Source organism: Taeniopygia guttata, chromosome Z, assembly GCF_048771995.1.
Source record: "Taeniopygia guttata chromosome Z, bTaeGut7.mat, whole genome shotgun sequence".
Lineage (NCBI taxonomy): Eukaryota > Metazoa > Chordata > Aves > Passeriformes > Estrildidae > Taeniopygia > Taeniopygia guttata.
Genome location: NC_133063.1, coordinates 32,878,167 through 32,901,008, shown reverse-complemented (window position 1 = coordinate 32,901,008; position 22,842 = coordinate 32,878,167). Strand labels below are relative to the sequence as shown.

At 39.7% G+C, this 22,842-nt stretch overlaps 1 protein-coding gene across 1 annotated transcript in view; it reads left to right on the top strand.

Moving 5' to 3' along the window:
• SNX30 (sorting nexin family member 30) overlaps positions 1–22,555 on the top strand; it is a 49,340-nt gene extending 26,785 nt beyond the window's left edge. The window contains exons 4-9 of the mRNA XM_002188232.7: positions 2,862–3,020; positions 5,377–5,572; positions 6,221–6,420; positions 10,631–10,717; positions 15,347–15,499; positions 17,647–22,555. Of these exons, the coding sequence (XP_002188268.4) occupies positions 2,862–3,020; positions 5,377–5,572; positions 6,221–6,420; positions 10,631–10,717; positions 15,347–15,499; positions 17,647–17,706 (855 nt within the window). The 3' untranslated portion in view covers positions 17,707–22,555. The remainder of the gene's footprint in view (positions 1–2,861; positions 3,021–5,376; positions 5,573–6,220; positions 6,421–10,630; positions 10,718–15,346; positions 15,500–17,646) is intronic.
• Positions 22,556–22,842: the final 287 nt, after the last annotated feature.

The following is a 22,842-nucleotide window of genomic DNA, read 5'->3' as shown; positions in this document are numbered from 1 at the left end:
CTGTGTGAGAAGTATTGTTAGTTTGCTCTGTGGTTGGGCACTGTGTAAGTCCTTAATTATGCTGGGACTTGCCTCAAGTGGAATAGTAGCTGAGTGTCTCAGAGATAAGAAGTACTTCACAAAACCATGTGACACCACTAACTGGTAGCAAATATGTTTATTGAACAGTAGGGAAAAGAAAGACAGTGAACTTCGGAGCATAAGGTGGAGGCATGTGTAATGTGTTAAGTGCCCATACTGTTTTCTCACGTCCGATTCTCTGAATAGCTGGAACAATCACAATTCAGTTTCTGCAGATTCTTGGGTACACTAACAGGCAGCTAGTTCTGTCTGAAGCCTGCAAGGCTGTAAATAACAGTTGAGTAGCAGAAGGTGAGTCACAGCTGGGGAATCAAGCTGCTTTGCTTCTACCAGGAATTTGTTGCAGACAGAAGAGCAAACTTAGCATGAGTAGCTGTAATACTGGACATGGAACCCGCTGCATAACAAGCCAATATCTTAGGTGCCTTTCTTCTAGAAAATCTGGAGATAAAAGGATGTGCTGTTAATAAAGGAGATAAAGGATTTTATCTGTTTATGTGCAAGTTAGCAATTATGGAATCTCCTATTAATCTCCCTCATGCAGGGTATCCTAGGGAGACTACTGAATGCTTTTATTGTCTAGAAATAGATGAGGTATAGAAGCTAAAGGCAGTTTCAGATGCACTGGCTCAAGTGTTTTCTGAAAAGATGTTTAAGACAGTGTAAGAGTATCTGTATTTGTAATTATAGATACTGGAATCACCGAAAGCCTTCTGTTTTAACAAAATATCAAAAGGGAGTTGTCTTCCTAATCTCAATATAGTGATTCTGCCTAAAATCTTCCTGTAGTAAATGATATGTCTTATCAGGGTGTTATGATAGCCTACACTTGGGAGCCAAAACTAAGCTTTGTATGGGTTCCTCTTCATCTCTTCAGTTACTGATAGTTACTTCTTTTTAAAAGATCTGAGGCATTCTAATCTTTTCTTTCAAAAAACAGTAAAACTGATCTCAGTTCTGTCTCTAGACTACAAAGGTAAACCTAACACAGCCAAGGTTCTTGCCCTGGGATGGTCATGTTTGGTTACTTGTAGCCATTTCTGATGGGAATGAATTCTGCTTTCATGTCTCAGTAGGAAAAACTAAATTAAGATGAAAGACTATAAGATAGATAATTAGCACACACTTAAAGCAATATATCAGTTGCGAGCCATGCATTTTGATTACTTGAGATGGACCTCCAGAGGCCTAAAATGAAAAGGAATGTACCTATTGCTGTAGTTGAAACCAGGTTAAATGGCAGAAGTCTTTTTAACAGACATGCATTCTTCAAATGCTCAAACTTTAGTGATTGCTCAGTGCCAGTTTGCATGTGTTCGGTTGAACTGTTGTTCTTTAGACTAGTCTTCCTTTCCCTCTCTTTTTTACTTTAAATTTTTTTCTTTTCCTCCTGCATGTAATGCTAAGGTAGTGACTTCCTAGAGTCCCAGCTAAAGTTTACAAAGAAAAGGATGAGAGTTTCTTCATCCCTGAAGACTAATGCACAAGGCATTATGCTTCTGAAGAAGTCTAATGATAGTGTACCTTATGCTGGTTTAACTAGAATGACTGACTGATTTGAATGCTAAACATAATCAGGGAAGTCTTAAATTGTAAGAACCAAATACAGTAGTCAAAATGTAGCTCTGTTGCAGCTATGTCATGTTGGCTGTGCTTTGCTAGGAGATACAGTTTTCATGTACAATCCACATCAGCTTGGGTATGGTGGGAAAGCAATATATATAGTTTATTTTTCTTTAACTATTTTTGACACAGATTATGCATGACAGACTCTTTGCAGAGGAGAATCCCGATTCCTGAATTGGGTAAAAATGGCTGTCATTGCTAGCCTAACTGTAAGCAGATTGTCTGAATGGACTGGTTCACAAGAATGAAATACAAAGTACAGTTTTAAAACCGATATTAATCTTGAAGTCCATGCTGTCTGGACAGAACAAAAGCAAATCTAGTGGTAGAGCTGAAATAGCCATGCATGAGCTTAAAAAGTTATCCTCCATCCAAAGTGGTACTTTGGAGTCTGTAATCCAAGTGTAACAGGGGGTACTGTATAACTAGCAATTCTGGAGACAGTCTGGGCTTATATGTCAAACTGAACTGCAGAGGTGAACTGATGGACCCAAAATAGTAAGACAGGAAAGTGGATGTATAGTCAGGCCTTTGTCACTTACAGAAACATATTCAGGAAAGTCAGCTGTGATAGATGACCAGGTGTGCTTATACTTCAGAAAAGATCCAGCCATTTGATCAATCCCCTCCTTTGTTTTTGCTCAGTGTTCTCACTAAGACTGTCAGCCTTTTACAGGAGGGCCCTGTTCAAAAGCTCTAAATTGTTCATAGAGGGTGTGTGGGTAATAAGTAGAATTGTCAAATTTTCTGAGTTTCCCGAGGCTGAGGAGCTTTGCTTCAGCACTGGGTGGTGGCGGGAATAGGGGAGGGGGGGTGTGTGCTTCTGTTATAAATAGCAGGGAGCTCTTCTGGCATCTCTTCAGAGCTGGACCTTAAACATGGATAGCAGGAGGGAGAAGAATCTAAGCTATGTTACAAGTATTTGTGTGTGTATTGTCTGACTTCCCTGGTGTGACTCTCAGCTGAAGCCACTCAGTAGAATGGCTAGCTTTAAGCCAGACCTGCTTGCATCCCATCTGATGCGTGGTTCCTGTTCACAAACATAATGTTTCAGTTCCTGTTAAAACTGGAATTTGATTGCTTTGTTTGTTTCCAAATGACAGAAACAAGTTTTTGGTCTTTTGAACCTTGTGCTGTTTGCTTATTTCTGACAGCCTCTTCCTGAAAAATTTGTGGTGAAGGGTGTTGTTGATCGCTTTTCGGAAGAGTTCGTGGAGACAAGGAGGAAAGCATTAGACAAGTTCTTGAAGAGAATAACTGATCACCCAGTGCTGTCTTTTAATGAGCACTTCAATGTCTTTCTCACAGCTAAGGTAAGCCAGTAACTTTCAAATGCAGTTGGTGACCTTTGCAATCCCTTCTGAAATGAGGGTAGAAAGGCATTAACAAAACTACATGTGCAGATCAGAACTTCCTCTTTCTCCAGAGGGTTGTTGGGCACTCTGACTATTGTGTGTGACAGATCCTTTTGTGTGACAACAGTATGGGTTCCCTGTGCTTGCAGGGAAGAGGAATCCTCTCTGCAGATTGAGAAATTGAATTCTCCAGACCTGCTTGTTTTGTAGCGTGTAATCATATTATGCAAGAGAGAATAAAAATTCAGAAGACTGTAGACTTAAAAATCCTCCTTTGGGGAAGAGGGAAGTGACGGAGGAAGAGAAGTCTCCCTTGCACAAAAGCTTACGAATTTCTTGACTTTTTATCTTGTCTGTTCTTTTTATACTGCTTGCACTAGATGCCCTCAAAACTGAGCATGGAGGCCTCATTCTTATTTGTTCTCAGCCAACAATTTCACTTTTCTCTTCTGCATGACTCATGCAAGAGTAGTGCAATTTTCTTTGGCTTTCTTTATTGCTGCATTTCAAATAAGACTAAGAGAACTTGTAGTTATGCTTGGGTTTTACCAGATAGGTGAGAAGTGCTGTAAAAGTATGCCTTTCCGAAGTCACATTACTCTATCTCACTTAAATGTGATGTTTGAGCTCACTTCAGGTTCATGCTTTGCTTGCCATTAATAATCAATTTCCAGTATTTTTATTTCCCCTCAATGGTAAAATTAACCACTGAAACAAGCCAGAAGTGCAGAATTTTCTTAGCATGTTAAATGTCATATAGTTTTGTTCCTCTTTTGATCTGTCCAAGCCTGATGCAGCTTTCTTAGCTGTTTTATTTGTCTTCTGCCATCCCTGTGAAATGAATGTCAAGGGCTTCATCCTCTGCTTTAGGAAGAGTTTGCCTTGAGATTACAGAGCATCCTGGGAGGTGAGGGGACGGGACACCTGTTCTGCTGACAGTTTGAACTGTTTGAACTTGGTCTAGTGGAGCAGTGAGGTGTCAGTTCAGTGTGCTAGGACTTCAGAATTTAGTTACTACAGGAAGTTGTAAGATCATCTCCTGGCTGAAGAAGAGAAACCAATGTTTCTTCGTATTCCCTGTTTGGACCTGTAACATACCAGAATGCTTGAGAGTGAGTGAATAATTTTGAGTTCAAGGATCTTTTCTGATGCCTGCTTGCATATCATGCTGAGGAAAGTAAAAATCAAATGGCATTTAAATGCAAACATAATTGAAAGTTATAGTAGCTGTTAACATGTCAGGTTTTCTTAATCAGACTTATATTTGACTTACATTAAGTACTTGGAAGAAATACCATACTACATGTTTTGAAGATGGCTGTCGTTTATTTGTTTGTTGGGTTTTTTTTGTAAGAACACTTAACTTTTTAGTCTTGTCTGTAATAATATGTCTGAATTCTTGATCTCTACAGCCTGCTAAGTTTGAACACATCTCTTCCTCAGGCTCTATAGGATAACCAAACTATAGCTCCTGAGCCTGTTTTGAGATGTTGAATACTGACCTCTGCTGGAAGAAGTAAAATGAAACATTGTCAGCGTTTTGACTAACTAAAACAATTTTTTTCTGGTGTACTGTTAAGGTGAAATCCCTTAAAAAAAATGAAAATTGTAGGCAAGCAGTCTTGTTAGCATAAATAATCTGAAAGTTGGTTTATGTGAATGTGTAAAGGAGTGTGAAGGAAGTTTACACTTTCTGTGCAGCAACATGGATGCATCTGACCCAGCCTGAGGTACAGTCTTTCTTGCAGAAAAGCTTTGCTGGTCTCCTCACCCTGCATTTTTTCTGCACGCAGTCTTCACCTGCATCTTATTTGACCACAGAACTGGAGTGAGGAGGCTGCTTTCCAAATAGATGTGCAATGCGTAGCTCTGTAGTAGGTCACTAGAGCCAGCTGGTGCATCTGTTTAATAGTGGTATTGTAGCCATAACTCAGAAGTATGTGTAGATGAATGATGTGAACTGTTTTGGTGGAACCAGATCTGTTAATAAGCCTGCTTCCCTGGTGAGAGTACAGGAAAATGGGAAAGTATGGCCACATGCAGTTTGTGTACTTATTTATTTCTAATGTACTTAATACTATTCTCCTGGATAATTTACCTCCATGGAGCCTTGACGCTGTGCTCAGCTGTGCAGCTTATAGAAAGCAAGCCTTTATTCAAGATTCAAGGCTGCATGTCATGTAATCTGTTGCTTTCACAAGATTTCATCTTGACTAGAAAGTATCCTTCACTGTATTGATATTTTAACATGTGAGTATTCCTAAACATATTCTTTTATTGTTTCATTTTTTTGTTTGTTTGTTTTAATTCCTAGGATCTTAATGCCTACAAAAAGCAAGGAATGGCTTTGTTGTCCAAGATGGGGGAGTCTGTCAAATATGTAACAGGAGGCTACAAATTAAGAACTCGGCCATTGGAGTTTGCAGCCATTGGGGATTATCTGGACACATTCTCTCTAAAGCTTGGTACCATTGACAGAATAGCACAACGGATCATCAAGGAGCAGTTGGGTAAGGACACAAGGTGTTCCATCATAATACTTCAGTCTGAATGCTCTGTGTCTTACTCTGGTTGATAGCGTGATCATGACAATTTGTGTTGATGATTCTGGCCTGTAATACGTCACACACAGAGCAAAATCTAATGCCTGCTTCCGATTTTAAAAAGGCCCAAAACCTAACACAGTATCTGATAATAGCTCAGTTTTCCAAATATTTTTTTAAAGTTGAACTTTTTATACCGACCTACTGTCTTATTGAAGTCACTTTTTGAAAGACTTTTGGAAGGTGGAAGAACCTATAGATTCCACCTGGAGGAGTACAAATGGAATTCCTAGACAAAGACAAGCTTTACAAGTCTGTCTTACTGAGTTAGGTTTTATGTATATTTAAAAATCTGACCTTGGGTACTGCACATGTACAAGAGTCTTCATATTGGAAGTCTGTAGGAGTGTTAAGTTAAGAAAGAAGAAACTTGAACCTGTCACCTGTGCATCCGTAGAGCTCTGTCTATTAAGAAGCTAATGCAACATAAGCCTTGACTCCCTGTGAGGATCAGTGTTACTCAAAATTGGTGCATAATTTCTCCCATTTTGTGTTTGCACACCTTTGTGCCTTGCTCTTACTCTGTTAATCTATTTTTCCATCTGCCTGTTGTAGAATACTTGGTGGAACTACGAGAATATGGACCTGTTTATTCAACCTGGGGAGGGCTGGAAGTTGAGCTATCAGAGCCACTGGAAGGAGTGTCTGCCTGTATTGGGAATTGCTGCACAGCTCTTGAAGAACTCAGTGAGGACATGACAGAAGACTTCCTGCCTGTACTTAGGGAATATATATTGTATGCTGAGTCAATGAAGGTAAAGAGAGCCCTGTGACCGAAAGCACTGTCATTGTGATTGCCTAGAATTAGTGAGTTCATTCTTCTTTAACAGTGAAAAATGGTGGTTGTGTGGAAAGTGGGGAAGTAAAAAGTAGGAGGATATTTTTATAATCAAAGCTAAGTATGTTTAATAGCAGGGTACTACATGAGTAGCATTATGTGTCTGCTCTGCTCTTCAGTTAAGCTATGCGGGGTGTTCACAAAATGTTGCCGAGTTGCCCCTTCATTGGTTTGGCTAGTGGTACTCTGTAGGAGACATCCTGTGGCTGCCTAGAATCTTTCTTTGAAATTAAGCCAGTTGTGCGTCAGCTCTTCACTACAGGGTCACTGTGGGGTCCAACAGGAATTATAGCATTAGCAGTTTCTGTCATTTGTATGTAGCAGAGTTAAGTGCCTTTTTTTAGAACCATGTGTCCAAATGACAGACATGGCTTCCTCTGTCATCCCCATACCCTAGGCATACGTCTGTTGTTAAGTTCGACATACCAAGTAACTGCTTAAAGGTGGTATTCTGTGACTCATAATCTAAGAATTTAATATTTTACTGCTTATGCAGATGTAATACAAGCTACTTTAATGTGGATTTTATTCTCCTGAAGTTATGGAGCATTGGTAATCAATCACATCTAATGGGGAAAAGAATTACTGAGAAAGCTTCACAAAAAAATTATATCAAGGACTTTATTTTGTCTATCAGAGCTTTTCACCACATGCCTGTGGCACAGTATGTGTGCCATATATATATATATATATATATATATATATATATATAAATATATAAATATATATATATATATATATATATAACAGTCCCACTATGAGGTACTAATAGACAAGTTCCTCCTGAGGACCTTCCACTTGGAACAACTGTTACAAGGCTGTGATATGCACTCCTTTACAGATCTGATAGCCCACTGTAAATTTACAGTCTGGATATGGTAGTCCTATGCTTCTCAAAGTGAGAATTTAAACACTTTCTTGTAGATGTCTTTTCCCAGCTTCAGGAGTTGTACATCTGTGTGGTTAAAGTATTCATGCAGGTGGCTTTGCACTAATTCCCTGGGTAAATTCTTTGTTTTTGTCACTATGGATTTGACCCCAGCATGAATGAGGTGTATTTTCTTTGTGGGTCTGTTAACACTAAAGTATTGCTTGAACACAGTGAGCTGTAGGAAGCCTTGTCTCAGGATATTTGGACTGTAGGAAGTGGAGGTGGATGGAGTATGCTTACAAATAAATAGAGCGTGAAGCTAGTGATTAAATACTTTAACTCAGAACATCTGGCTTTTGGTGCTAAAAATGTCTACCAAAGATGGCATCTGAAGGGGCAAGCTAAATTGTTAGAGGTCCTATTCAAATTATAGCAGGGGAAATTTTTTTTAAGCTGAAAGACGGGGTTTCTTTAGCTGAAGAGGTACTTTAGGCAGATAATCACCACTCACAGCAGGCAGAGCAGCATTACAGACTTGAACTTAGGCTTCCTTTTGGAATTTTACAGCCCTTTTAGAATGGCACTGTCTCCAAGCCAGCAGTTACTTTACTGTCTAAAGTACTTATTCAGCTAAAGAAACCCTTGCTTTTTAGCTTAAATTTTTAGACTGTTGACTTGACTTTCTAGTGCTCTAAATAATTATGCTGTTTAGTGTCTGGCTTGGACATCTTATTAGCTTTACTCAGTCTGAAAATTTGGAAATCAAGAACAAAAACTATTGTTGGCCAAGACAGACGGTTTGTATTTTCCTTCCTTCTCAGGTAGCAAAACTGAACTCTCTCAGATTCTACAAAGTACAGTTTTCTTATGCTAGCAAACATCAGCCTGTTTATGTTTCTGAAGTGAGTAGCTACCGAACTGTCCATGCAGAATCCATAATGCTAAGTGAGTAACCAAGGTTAGTAAGGAGTGTACCCTTGGAGTGCAGGAGGCTTTCTCTTGAAAGAGTAGTCCTCTTCACTAGCAGCTCATTCCTCTTCATCAGCTGCTATGAGGACTACTTGTGAGATGAAAGTTTGTTTCATTCTTTCAGAGCATATCTTTTGCATGGTATTTGATGGAAGGTAGCTCTTTAGGTACTAGGAGTTCAGTGCAACCTTGATTAGCTTTCTTTGTTGTACACTGTACCCCTGGTGTAGGTATGGGAACATGATCTATAGAGCAGTCTATAGCCGAATGTCCCTTGAGTAAGAGCTGCCAGATGATTGTCGATGTTCAGAGATGAAGAGGCCTTGATGTCTTCAGGAGCACTGTCGTACTGAAGGGGAAGAGTCTGTGGGAACTGCACATATGGAGTCAAAGCCCAGTAGTTCTGTTTGAATAGAATATTAGCTGTTTTGAGGGAAGCCTAGCTTCTGGATTTGTTTGAAAGATTTGCAGAACAGGGCAGAAGCTGGTGTTGTGGCCTTGAGTTAAAATGTGCTCTGGAAGTGTCTAGAAGAGAACCTTTCTAAATTACTTGTCTTGCTCAGCACTGGTTAGGCCACAGCTGTGTTCAGTTTTTATCCCTGCTGCACACAAGAAGATGTGGATAAGCTGAAGGGGGTCTGGAGGAGGACCACAAAGATGGTCAGGGGACTGAAAAGCCTGCTGTATGAGGAAAGGCTGAGAGAGCTGAGTATGTTTAACCTTGAGGAAGAAGGCTTAGGGAAGATCTTATCACCATCTACCAGTATTTAAGGATTGAGTACAAATATGATTAAACTCCCTTTTCACAAGGAGACCCACAGAAGAATGGAGACAATCAGTGCAAATTACTCTTTGGGACATTTTCATTGAACACAAGAGGAAAATTTTTACAATGAGAACAATCATCTTTTGGAATAATGTCTCCAGGGAAGTAGTGGATTCCCCAACACTTATAGTCAATAGCTTTGTGGATGGTGTGCCATTCCCATTTATCATGGATTGAACATCTCTACTCTAGAGCAACTGCGTTGGTGATCTTCTCTTGGCTTAAGAAAGAGGAGAGGGATAATGATGATTAGTAGATATAGGATTTGTATGTCCTCAATTGCTGTTAATTAGATGTAGACTGGCTGTTAGAGCTCCCAGGACCTACTCTTTTAAAAACACATTTCTGTAGGCAGCAGTGTACATCACTAGTCCTGTGTTACAAGCCTTCTCTGGACCTGTTGAAGTGACTAGTTTCCACTTGGTGTCCTAATGAGACAATTCCTTCTAGGTGGCAGAAGGGAAGACTCAAAGTCAAGTAAACTGCAAGAGAATATCAAACTTGCAGAGGGTGTTGGCTCACTTCCCTCTGAGCGTTTTAATTAATGACTTTGTATCAACCCAGTAATTAAAAACTACTAGTTGTTTCTTTGTGAAACTCGAAATGGTAAGGTGCCTGCTCTTGCAGACTGTTAATTTTTTGCAAATTCTTGCAAAACTGTTAATTTTTTAGTAAGTCGTTCTTAGACTAATTCCTGTGGTTGTTTTCAAACTGTAAAACTGTAGTATAAACTTAGTGAAGTTCTTTGTGGATATAGTATAAGCTAAGGGTAGCATCTTTGGCTCACTATTTTGAAAATACTCTGTCAAGAAAATGTTTACTGCTTGAGAAGCTCTCTCAGGCAGTCCAGTGCTTTTCATGGAAATTGTGCTTTTCATAATTTTTTTTTTTTTTTTAAATGAAAGCAACAACTAACCCCCCACCCAGACTCATCTAAAATAAAGGCTTACTTTTACTCTAACACCAGAATGTGACAGCTTGCTTTAAAGGTTTCTGAAGAGTCTTTGCAAGTGAAAAGGGAGCTGTAATACCTTCTGTGATGGTCTTCTGTCTCTTAGCCAATGCTGTTGTCTATGTGCTGCTTGGGAATATTAGAAAGTTTACATTAGTCCCTGTCAGCTTTGAAGCTTTTGTTTATATCCTTTTCGTGGTAGTAATAGGTCAACTGATTAATTAAATTTACTTGGTCAGGATTATATTAGTGGTTTCATGATAGTTTCTATATTGCATGCCTCCAGCTTGTCCAAATGTTAAATTTTATCTGCCCTTGCCAGCTGATGGAGAGCAAGTGCTGTTTGTTATTGAAAGCTACTCCCTAAATGCTGTAAAATAGGACAGAGTAAATCTGGAAGTCTGACTTTGGGCTTAATTGGCACTGAAGATGTATTACTTTAGCGTTTTGTGTGACTGGGGGAAGGAACAAGAGGATCCCTTCACAGCTCTCTTTTCTCTGGCCCATAGAATGTTTTGAAGAAGAGGGACCAAGTTCAAGCGGAGTATGAAGCAAAACTGGAAGCAGTAGCCTTGAAAAGAGAAGACCGTCCAAAGGTTAGCACTTAAAATTGCTCTACAAAAACAGTTTGTACTTACACTACTTCCTGAAAAGAACAGAGAAGCAGAACTTGCTTTTTTCCTGGATCTGGGGGCTTCTTTGCAGTATACACGGTTTCTGGCAGAACAGAAATTTGTTGTTGGCAAGCTGGTGTGAAATAAAGATCTAAATGTGAATATATGTAACTTGTCTAGCAACTTCTGAACTAATGATCTCTCACAGTTCAGAGCAAGCTGACTCTGTAACACTTCAACAACAGTGAGCAGTTAGCTGGACCATTCAGTGACAGGTTAACAAAGCAGTGGTAGAACAGTCCCTGGTGACTCAGCAGTATGCCAGTTAGATGAGTTAAAGTCCTATTCCTGGCACTGTGGAACTGTATTGTTTTGGCTGTGGAAAACTCCTTATTTTGCCCTTTCTGCTAGGGAGCTCTACCTATATGATGCTGAACAGAGATGGCAAGTGTCAGTGAACGACAGGTTTTGCCTGGGCACCATGCAAAAGCAAAGCTGGGAACTGACATGCTTATGCTGCCACCTGCTTCTGCACGAAACAGAGTGCAAGAGCTTTTTCTTAAATCGCTGCAATTTTAACTGATTATGGCAACAGGATTTGTTCCCTTCCTCTGCTTGGAGGTTTTTGGTTTCCCTTGTATTTGTGTGAATAATTAATGGATAAATTTCCAGTATTATGACTACTATACAGTAAGGTTCACTCTACAGTAAGGTTCACATAATATTTTGAATCTAGGAAGCTGAAGAGGATGAGAGCATAGAAGTGCTAAAGTATTTTTCTGATTTTTGTCTGTAATGGTCTACAAATAGCTACTATGTGTTTTGTGGTGCTCTTGTATTTGGGTCTACTGCCTGCCCCTCTGCTGGCTGGTGTGGTATATACTCTGCTTCCTCAATGTAGCTTTGTGTAAGCAGGTGTTAACAGTTTTATCTAGGATGGAGGGAACTAAATCTAGCATATCCAGCAAGTCAGTTCTTAGGCATTTGATTGTACCAAGATCTTGATGCAGTGGAATTGGTGCATTTTGCTAATCTTGTACATGTTAAAAGTCCTTTGGATTTTATATCTCAGAGGGATTATTTTGAATAACTTTTAGAATACTTTTTTGAATACTTACATGTCCTCTCCATAGTATCAGAATAGTTTTGGCAGCTCTTGTACCCTTTTTTAACGTAAGTATTTTGTGTCATTTACAAGACGAAGTTGAACAAATTGTGGACAACTCCTTGCATGTTCACAAAATACTATCTCTGGGGTTTTCAGAACCTTTCCAGCTGGAGGATGTGTCACTAACTGTAAGAGCTGATTGCTCAGAGCTGTGCCTAGCAGCAATATCTTACATTCAGCAAGGTCTCTTGGCTATGACTTGCTGGAAACTAAATGCACTGAGGGTCATGTTGTGGAATGGTGTTTGTCTTCCTTGGCATATTTGCTGATTTGGTAGGAATAATGTAAAAAGATCCCAAACGAAACCATAAGAGAACAAAGGCCTTTGTTTAGATCTTGAAAGACAAGCCTATCACTAAAAAATCTCAGTGGAGGGCATTCTGGGCCTCCTGTGCACATACCCAATCTGGCATCACAGAGCTCACCAGGCCATTAGATTGTTCTGGCAATGAGAACAGCCTAGAGCTCAGTAGCCTATGAGTGCAGGGGCTTGTAGTGCTACTGTGGCTCTCTGTCAGCAGGTAGTCCTCAGAATGCTGAAGCTTATACCAAAAGCACAGTGTAGGTGGTGTTTACCAGTAGCACCATGGTGTTTGTGTGGAGTCTTCAGCCTTTCAGTTTCTAACATGTGCAGTGGTGAAATGCCTCTCACTCATTTCCGACCCATGCTGGAGCTGATTTTGCAGTAATCTAACCAGCACACTGAAGGATGGGTGTGGCTTTGTTTTGGTGAGATTACGTTTGCCTCTTGTGAGCTGTTTTATTCTGTCTACCTCAAGGCTTTGAAGTGTGGTGATCAATGGGAATATGGCATTGCAGAATTTGAAGTAGAAGGTGGGGGAAAAAAAGACCTTGTAACAGATAACTGTTTCCCAAGAGCTAGGAAGATAGAAATATCTTCTGCAAAGATTAGTTGTCTAATTAATGCTGGATTTGTTCTACTTTTGGACCATTTGTTACTTGGTAATGATGATATAGAAAAGTTTTAAAGTGGACATGCTATTTATAATTGACCACACCAAATCACAGATATTAGGCAAGCTTAGATTTTAAGAGAACAGAATCATGAAGATGATTAGATTCAAACGCAGAACTTCATATCATATACAACTTTATGCTCTTGCCTGTGTATATACCTCTCTCATCAGTTGAAATTGACTACTAAAACAATCCTGGGTCCTTTTTGTCACTTTGGTTTTGTGGCTTGAGGGTTGTTTGAACTATTAAGTAGCTGAGAGCAGGTATCAGTAAAGAAGTAGCATTCCCCCTGAGTCCAATCTACTTTCTTCCTAGTTCTTAGTTGTTAGCTAATATTTATTGTCTCCATTGGTAAAAACAGATAAAAGCATCAGCTTTGATGCTTCAACTTATGCCCAAATTTGATGATAAACATATAATATCTCTTTGCATTCGAGTTTGCACTGATATAAGGTGCTTAAAAGCTGTTAATTAACTTTAAATTTTGTCGTAACTACTGAGTTGGAATTTATGTACCACAAAGCTGCAGTTTGTAGGGTAAGGCATTTGCACACCCAGATAGTACTACTGAATGTGCAGACACTACTTTAATTATGTTTTTGGAGACTTAGTTGGTGTTAGTTGTTGTTGTTTTTCCTTAATGAGAGCACACGTGGCCCATCTGCTGACCACTGGGTTATCCCTGTAGCTCTAAACTCATACAGCCCTCTCAGCCTGACTAGCCAGAGAACTTGCTGTGACAAAGAACAGATTTTTGCATATCTTCAATGTGGTTTCAGATCCTGGCAGAAGAAGCAGGGAGCTGGTGAGTGCTTAGAAGCTGAGTTAGTTGGATTGGGAAATCTTATGTGGTTTTGCTTCCAGACTTTATAAATATTTCTCTTGATATCTTAGCCTTTCTCATTAAGATAGCAGAGTACTTATGATGCAAGGCATACATGCCTTGAAGGGAGCATCCCCTAAACCTTCCAGTCACTGCCTTGGTTGTTCTTGTCTGCAGCCTGTGAGGGAACTTAATTTGGAGTTGCAGCAGAGTGAATTCTGTAGCTGTAAGTATGGTGCTCAGACATAGCAGTGAGAAAAAGTGTCTACTGAACCTCCAAGCTGCCTGTAGTATAAATACATTTGTGTGAATAAAGGGGAACTCAAATCCCCTGAGTATAAAGAGCTCTTGGATCTGAAACAGGTTGGTTTATTGATGAATAGATGTAAGACCTCTGAGTAATAAAGTGATTAACCATAATGCATGTCCTGGAGCACAGTCATTGTGCTTCTGCCTAAATTGAGTACCTTGCAAAACTGCAAGATAGTAGCCCACCTCTAACTTCATGTAGGTATCCATGAAAAGCTTCTTCTTCTGTTCATCCTCTTCCTTCTTTCATGCCCCTCAGAAAGGGTGTTTACTGAAAGTATCAAGTATGAGAGGAGCCACCACAAAAGTTCTTAAAATGTTCTTCATTCTTTATTTTCCCATTGTGCAAGTCACAGCTTCCAGAGCAAAAGTTCACTTCTCACTTTGGTATGAAGATTCAGGAGTTTCCTCTTCCTAGCTCATGGGCTTAGTCTGCATGTCCTTACAGGATTCCTATCTGTGTGGACCATGCAGCAATGAGAAGGGAAAAAAACGGTGTTTGGCTTTCCTGCTTGAGGAAACACTTGTAAATTATTCCTGCATTTGCCTAGTGGTATACATTATATTAGTTAAAACACAAGCAAAGAACACCAACTTAGTTGGTGTAAAGTATGTACCTTGGGCAAGTGACTACTGTCAAAATTAATTTAAATCTTTACTTCAGCTTGCAGCAGGCTGTCCTTCAAGATGTAATTTCTTGCTTTTGCATGGTTGTGTGTCTGTTGTTGAACCTAAAAGTCCATGAGTCCATCCCATTTTGATGATCATGAGTGCTTTGCAGTTAAATTTTGTACAGAAAGCCTGTAAGGTTAAAAGTGGAAGCTAGAAATGAAGGACTTAGAAATTTTATTCTGCAGCTGTCAATACCAAGGTGTCTTACCCACCTTTTTTCATAAACCTAAATGTTCGTTGTTATATACACAGTGGTGTAAACTGGGACATTCTTAATGCAGTTGTAAATGGGGAGCAAAAACGTTTGCAGTGAAGCCAAGTTGCTCAGTTTTAGCGCTAGGAAGTGAGCCTCACTACTTAGACCAAACAGTTTTCCTGTATCTTTAGCAAGTGCTTCCTCCATGCCTCTATATCAGGCATGGAGATGGACAAGCACAAGTGCTCACCACCTCAAACAACAACAAACAAATTAAGCAATTTCATATTCTCTCAAGTTCAAAACCATTACTTTTTCCCTGCAGCCAGAACTCTGTTGATTCAGGATAACTACTGAATTGTGAACTTGCCCTTTCTTCTGTAGTTCTGCCCAGTAAGAGTTGAGCTAATTCAGCAATCTAGCACTCTTACTGACAATTTTAATCTTCATTTCTTTTGCTTGCAGGTACCCGCAGATGTTGAGAAATGTCAAGACCGAGTAGAGTGTTTCAATGCTGACCTGAAAGCAGATATGGAGAGATGGCAGAACAACAAAAGACAAGACTTTAGGCAGCTACTCATGGGGATGGCAGATAAAAACATCCAGTATTACGAGAAGGTATGTGCCACTGTTGGAGTACTGGCAGGAATAAGAGTCGTTTATTTTCCTCTGAAATGATGATAATTCTTCAGGAAATCTTCACACTGTCTTGAAGACAAGAATATTAGACATCTGAAGCTGCTGTTTGTCGGAGTTGGAAGTTGTGATCAAATGAACTCTGTAAGACTAGTGGTCTTTTTCAAGTCAGCACTCTAACAGCATTTTATCATGCATGCTTGTCTGTTTTGCACTTTTGAATTGAACAAATTGCTGAGCAGCAGCAGTAGTGGTGAAATAAAACCCAGAATTGCACACACTAGTAATACTACCACAATAGAAAAATCCCTTGATTCTGCCTTTTCTGAACAAAACTACATGAGTTAATGCACATCCACACACATATATAGATTACATCTGCTATGTATAAATTATTCTAATCCCTGTCCCTTTGTGCATCGTTCTGTCCCTTGTATACTAGTCCTGAAAACACCTATCCTCTGCCCTTTTTCAATTGATGCATGTGTACCTGAGGTTTAATGTTAGATGTTTTTATTTTTAATTAAAAGGACCTTGACATTTAACTGCATATGCTTCCAATCTAATTTTCCTTTGTGCTAGAACAGTGCAGCCCAATGCAGTGGTTGATACCATAGATCACAGAATGGTTTGGAAGGCACCTTAGAGGTCATATAAGTTTCAATCTCCTGCCAGAGGCCAGGATGCCTTTCACTAGAGTAGGTGATTCAGAGCCTCATCCAGTATGAACTGAAAACACTTCCAGAGATGGAGCATCCACAGCTTCTCTGGGCAAGGTGTTCCAGTGTTTTCTTATCCTGAAAGTAAAGAATTTCTTCCTAATTGTCTAATCTAAACCTGCCCTTTTCCAGTTTAAAGCACTTGTCCCTTGTCCTACCACCACAAGCCCTGCAAGACAGCCCTCCTCCAGCTGTCTCATAAGTCCCCTTTAGGTATATTAAATATTTATAAAATATTAAACACTACTAGAACTACTAGGCTTATGCATTGCCTAGTAAACTATACTTCATGTTGTCTGTTCATTTTTGCGCATCTACTTTACAAGCTTTTTCCTCTGCTAGATTACCTCTCCGTGTAATATTAGTATGCAGTACCTTTTCCCTTTCCAATGTCTGTCATGTTCACAACTGCTCACACAGAATGTCCTTCACCCTGGTCTCTCAGTTCTAAGACTGCCATGGAAGGGGATATTAAACACTCCACTGAACATCCAGCAGTGCCTCTGCAGTTGACTGTTAGATCTGTACATTAGTTTTGCTTTTAGCAAGGAAGGTTTTTTTGGTAAGAAGGTGTCCAGTCACTTCAGGGTACACAACTAGAAGTACACTATTCATTTGCAGTACAGTCAGCAAGGTTAGAAGGAGGATGTCTGTCAATGAAAAGTTGTGGATATAAGAGCTTCTGATGAGTTTGCCCATTTCCAATATTTAATAATTTAGATTCCACAGTCTGCACTTGCCCAGTTTGACTTCTGGGCATTATGTGGTTGAAAGACAGTAACAACGTACAGTACAAGGACTGTAGTAAGTGTATGTATCTGGGAAAATGACTCTAAAGCCTGGAGTGACTTTTAATAACCCAGAAGCTACAATTACACTGTATACCAGGCACTACCAGTTCTCCGTGTAGTAGAGTCAAGTCCCAGAGCCAATACTGGAATACACTGTGTCTCAGAATTAACTTCGCTAAATTCATGTTTTCTTTCAAATAAGTTTGCTGGAGGTAGTCTGTAACACTGCCATTGTGTCCAAATCAGCCTTCACCCACAGTCACACCACAAAGATGTACGTCATTTCTATTCAAAACAGTTCATCTGCCTAGCTGAAAGCTGTGGTGTTCTTCAGTTTAGAAAAATCTAGGTTAGTATTTAGAAATCCTGGGTGTTCTGATGATTTTTAATGGCTTGGGTCAGCTGATGACCTTGGAAAACTTGAATTTGTTGAATTTGTTTGGAAGGTGCAGCTATTCTAACACTTCCTTACTGTTTGACATTCTGGTTTTTTTTCTCCCATCTGTAACAATCTATAAAGACCCACATAACTTTTCTTGCATGCTGTTGGTCTGGAAGGGTTGGTCAGAAGTTACATGAACTGATATAAATTAAATTTTGTAAATATTTCTTTCCTCAGTGCCTTACGGCGTGGGAGTCAATTATACCACTATTACAAGACAAGCCAGAGACCAAATAAGAAGTACCTTCATGGACAGTCTTATCACTTCTGTGCTCAGTACCACTAGGCATACTGGAACTGTATGGAGGACTCTTTTTGTTAAGTTAACTGAAATGACAGCTGCACTTAGTTTTTCAGAGTATCTGTTCCAGCCGATTTGAATTTTTTTTCCTCAATTTTTGTGTTTAAACTGGGGTATGTTTCATCTTTTTGAGTTATCTTGAATGGTTCCTTCTTTATTCTATGGAGTGATTGGGGTTCATAGAGAAAGTGCATGGGGATCTTGATAAAATTTACCTCTCTAGTCTGGAAGGAGCTGATGAGTGGAACACTAAAAAGATGAAAATAAAACTCTACTGCAAGGTGCCAAATGACATCTTTATTACCATTTATTTTGTTTGCTTAAAAAAAAAATCAATTCATAATTATTTCTATGATACAGTACTCCCTAACCAATTCCGTATCTTTTTTTTTTTTTTCCTTTTTTTGAATGGACAATGAAAGGCTGGGAAAGAATATTTTCTGTTTTGCTACCACCCATGTGCTCCCTCTAGATGAAATGGTCTCTGTAGACTTTTCTGTCTGGGAGTCGGGCTGGTTCTCGATAGACCATACCAACACCAGCTACAGCTAGCTGGTGACTGGAAGCATGAACTGTGGTTTTTGTGAGTGTGGCATGCTGTTGGTTCATACTGAGTATCTTTGTTTACCTTGGTGATTATGAAGTAATGTCAGTTGACTGAAGTGTACTTGTGACTGACTTGGGGATCAAAATCAGCCTAGCTGCAGGAATGAGTTGGACTGTGGCCTTTCAGGGGTTGTGGGAATGGGGGAGGAGGTATGAGTCTCGAATTTTCCCAAGCTAGCTCTGGAAGTTGCATGGTGGAGATCTCTTACACCATGCTTTATATATGGGTTTTAATAGAGCCACTTTAGGCTTGGTCACCTAAGATGCCTGCTGCAGTAAAAGGAGGACTCTTTTCTTTCCCCATGCTTTCTTTGCAGCAGCCAAAAGGTGTCAAATGCTTCCTTCCACTAAGCATCAGAGTGTGTGAAACTTGCCTTAAATGAGTTGGTGGGGACTAGATGGGTACCCTATTAGGTACACCTAATGTTCATACCTGTCTCTGCTGAACCACATGGCAAGTCTTTTAGGACTACTTTTGTTACAGGTCTATTTTCTTAGTAGTTTCTGTTGGCCTTTAGAATTGCAGCTGCTTCTGCAAGTCCCTTTTTTGTCCTTGCTCTTCCAGTCCAACCTCAAGTAAATGCCTGCTTGGTGTTAATGGCCTTAGAAATGCTGACGTAATTTAAACATCCTAGTGAGGGGAGTTGAGACTCATGTGAGTGTAATACTGGGATTTAGGGCAATAAATAACTCTGTGCTTACTGCTAAATTGGAGTGATTACTTGTTCTCTGGCAACGTTTTTGCAAAGAATGTGAGCAGTGATTGATTTTGTGCAGCTTCTCTGTTCTCTTGTAACAACCCACAGGTACTAGTCTGATTTGGAAATTATTCCTTCATAAACACCAACTGAACATGCAGCCACCCTTCTCAGCCTGGTGGCTTTATGGAACTCCTAAGATGAGTTACTGCAGCACTGTGGTAGCTGTCAGGTTAATGAGATGGTGCTCTCTGCATGAAGAAGTACAATATAAGACATTATAAGAAATAGGCCACACTAGTACTAAACGAACTATGTTTCTTGTTTTAAGATCAGTTTGTCAATATGCACTTTTTGGTGTAAATGAGAACTCTGTATTAAATTACTGTTAGATTGAGAATCACAGACTTCTCTTGTTCAGGGGAAGTACTTAAGGGATCATCTTGAAGCAATCTAGAATAAGCACTTGCATAGTGTCTAACAGTCAGGGTTACAGTCTTCCCCGTTTTCCACAAAGATCAACATGCTTTTTGAATTCGAAAGGAAAATGGAATAAATGGAATTTTGTAGTTGACTCTACAACATCACTGGGTCTCAAGCAAAATATATTTCCCAGTCTTCCCACCATCTTATTAAACAGCACAAGATGAGTAGTAGAAAGAATGGTGATTTTTTTTTCCTACAGGTAGTTTCATCTGATGCCTTACAACACTAAGGGACTTCCTACTTTGCTTTATGTCAAACTGAAGTGGGTGTTTCTTCTGAAGAATTCAGCAATTAACATCACAGCTGGTTGTGAGAAGCATAATGGACAGTGGAGAGTACCAAGTGAAGTTCAAATCAGCATGTAACTGTTGAGGCTGGAACTGCTGAAAATTGAGATACCTTATGTGATCTGGACCAAAACCTCTTAAGCTCTTACAAGGGAAGTAAAATTTGACATTCAAAGGAGAAGTTCTCTGCAAGAATTGCTGCAGTGTAATAAGGGTGTGCATAGGTGGGTTTCAGTTCCTACAGGCTGTGGAGTGGTCTGTTCTTATGAAGACCTGTTGTAAATCACAAGGTGACTGAGGGAGAGGCTGTGGGGAGGATCCCAATTGTGATGTTTGAGGCAGCCATGCCAGTCAAGGAAACTACAGAAGTTACAGGAAATTCCTGTAAGATTCCTGCAGAGTGACACTTGTATCACATAACTGCTGTTATAAGGAGATTGAGTCCTGAAATGACAGTGAAACACTTAATACGTTATCCTGCAATCCTTATAGAATATAAGTCTTTACTTTGGTCCACACTTCCACGAGAGAAACAGAAGATGTTGGTAAAGAGAAAAAGGAATAGTGCAGGAGCTTCATCTTTGAGTAACTTGTTGAGTGTTAAGTCACTGACGATGACTCTCTGCACGTGCACCAAAATGACACCAAAAGTAGTTGGTGCCCTTTTTATGAGCTTATTTAACATGTGGTTCTTTCAGCAGTCCTTAAATCAGCCCAGTTTTCCTCATAATCCATAGCCAGGGCAGGGCCCTCTCAGCGGATGCATAATTCATTGCTGCCCAGTTACTTCTGTATAGCTTCTGTGGTGTTTGTTTCTTCTCTTAAGTGGCACCAGCACAATAAAGCAGGCACTGAGCTCTTGTTTCTATGCTCAGTAATGAACCATGCATTGTTCATGTATATCTTTATCAGGTTCTAAATCTTGCAATAAACATAGATGTCAAAACATCATGGCTTTTTCAGGTATACACTGGAAAATGAAAAGGTAATATGTGTAGCCCTAAAGACACAAACAGTTTTGGTGTGAGTTGTATTAAAGAATAAAGTATTCTTCACTGAAATCCGCTTGGATTTTTGCTGCATTAAAACTTGTGCTAAGGATAAAGTAGTGGCATAACTGATAGAAACAAAGCATGAGTGGCAGAGAGTTCTGTGGAGGCACTGTGCAGTAGCCTTGAAGCAGTGGCTCTGTATAGCCTGATCATGACAGTTATCTCTTCAGGTGTCAGTCCTTCAGATGCATGGGTACAAAAGAATTCTTTCCCAGATAGCAGGGAATGTTCATTATTTTAAGAGGAGCTATGCTTTTGTTAAAACTTGCACAATTTAACTGGATATCCTTATGATTATTGTTGCAGACTGTTGAAAATCCTTGTCCTGATTACTACTGAAAAAAATTGTATAGACTAAATTAGCTCATTAGGTGTTCTGTCATCTTAATTCTGAAGGTAAAACATTCTTTCCTTGGGTCTGTTAACTTTTATTACAACAATACATAGGGAAAAACAGGACTTTTTTTTAAAGACAGGCAAGTTGCTACTACTCGTTGGACTTTTTTTTTCCTCTTGTGAAGTAAAACTGGGAATCACAGGAATAAACTTGCCTTCTGGTGGACTGAATGTGGCATTTAAAACTTTTTGGGAGCGCTGTTGAACCAATTTACAAACTAAAATGGCAGTGCTTATTTCTGTGCTTAGTGCTTGAAAATCTTGCTGAAGTATCTGTCTTGTAGAAGTACTTCGTAATGAACTGGACAAGTTTTAAGGTTGCATACCTAAAGCACAATAAATTTGCCAATAATAATGAGCTTTCCAAAGAAGTGTAAGTAGATCACCCTTATGTAAATGGCATGCTAAGACAAGGCTAGTCACTGTCCTAGACTACTTTGAAGGTCTTTGTATCCTATGCTTTAAAGCTAAACCGTTTCCTTAACCCAGGTGCTTGGATCCATACCTTCAGATCAAGCTGCAGCACTGTGGCCAGTGCAACGTTCCCACTGCACAAGGAGACAAGCTGCTGAGGGCCAGTCTTACAGTAAGAGCCAAAGGGCTTTTGTCTACAGTACACATAAATAAGGAAGCATCGTCCTTGCTCTCACTTCTCTGTGCCTGTGTCCCTCTGTCCCTCCCTAAGGTCTGGAGAGTTCTGCCATGCAGATGAAGGCAAGCTGGCTGTGAGCTTCACACACTGTGTTGAAGGTGCCAGTGATGGGGACCAAATGGTGCTGGTTCCTTGCATATTCTTCTACTTTCACTCTATAAACCCTCTTACCACAACTAGAGTCACTGTTCATACCATTAAAACACAGAATGAAAGTTGTGAAAAGATTTGTCTCTGTGTGAATTAGCTTGTAAACAATGTAAAAATGGGAAGGAGGCTTTTGTTTCCTGTACTTGGTCAAATCTGGCAACTATGCTCTTGTTCAGATTTTCAGGCTAGGAAATGTTGTCTTGCCTTCTGGTGCTGGCATGTCTCTGTACCCTTTCATATATCTCTTGAAATATACTTTGTGCATTGTTTACTATGGAGCTAGTATTGATGGAGAAAAATGCTTTGAGGTAAAACTGTTTGTAATTCTCTATTACTGTGTACATTTTTTTAAAATGCAGCATTTGTTTACCTCAATTAATTTAATGGAATGGACCAATAAATGTATTGAAAGATGATTCCTTTACTTAGAATAAAGTTTCATTTTTTTGCAGTCTTCACTGGTGAAATTATGTGTGTGCTTATTCTGCTAAGCAGCTCACTATCTTACTGCAGAAATACCCTTCCGCTAAAATCTTCTTCCACAGTTGGTCTAAATAGAAAGTTGATCTAAATAGAAGTCATCTGATCTGTTGTTGCATTACTTCTGGTACTGAAAGTGAAAGAGCTGAGGAATATTGGCGGGGGGCGGGGGGGGGGACAGGGTGACAGCAACTTCCTCAGAGGAAGGGATTGTGTAGTGATGAACCAACTTCTGCTTGCTATACCCCTGTCTCAAACTGAAGCT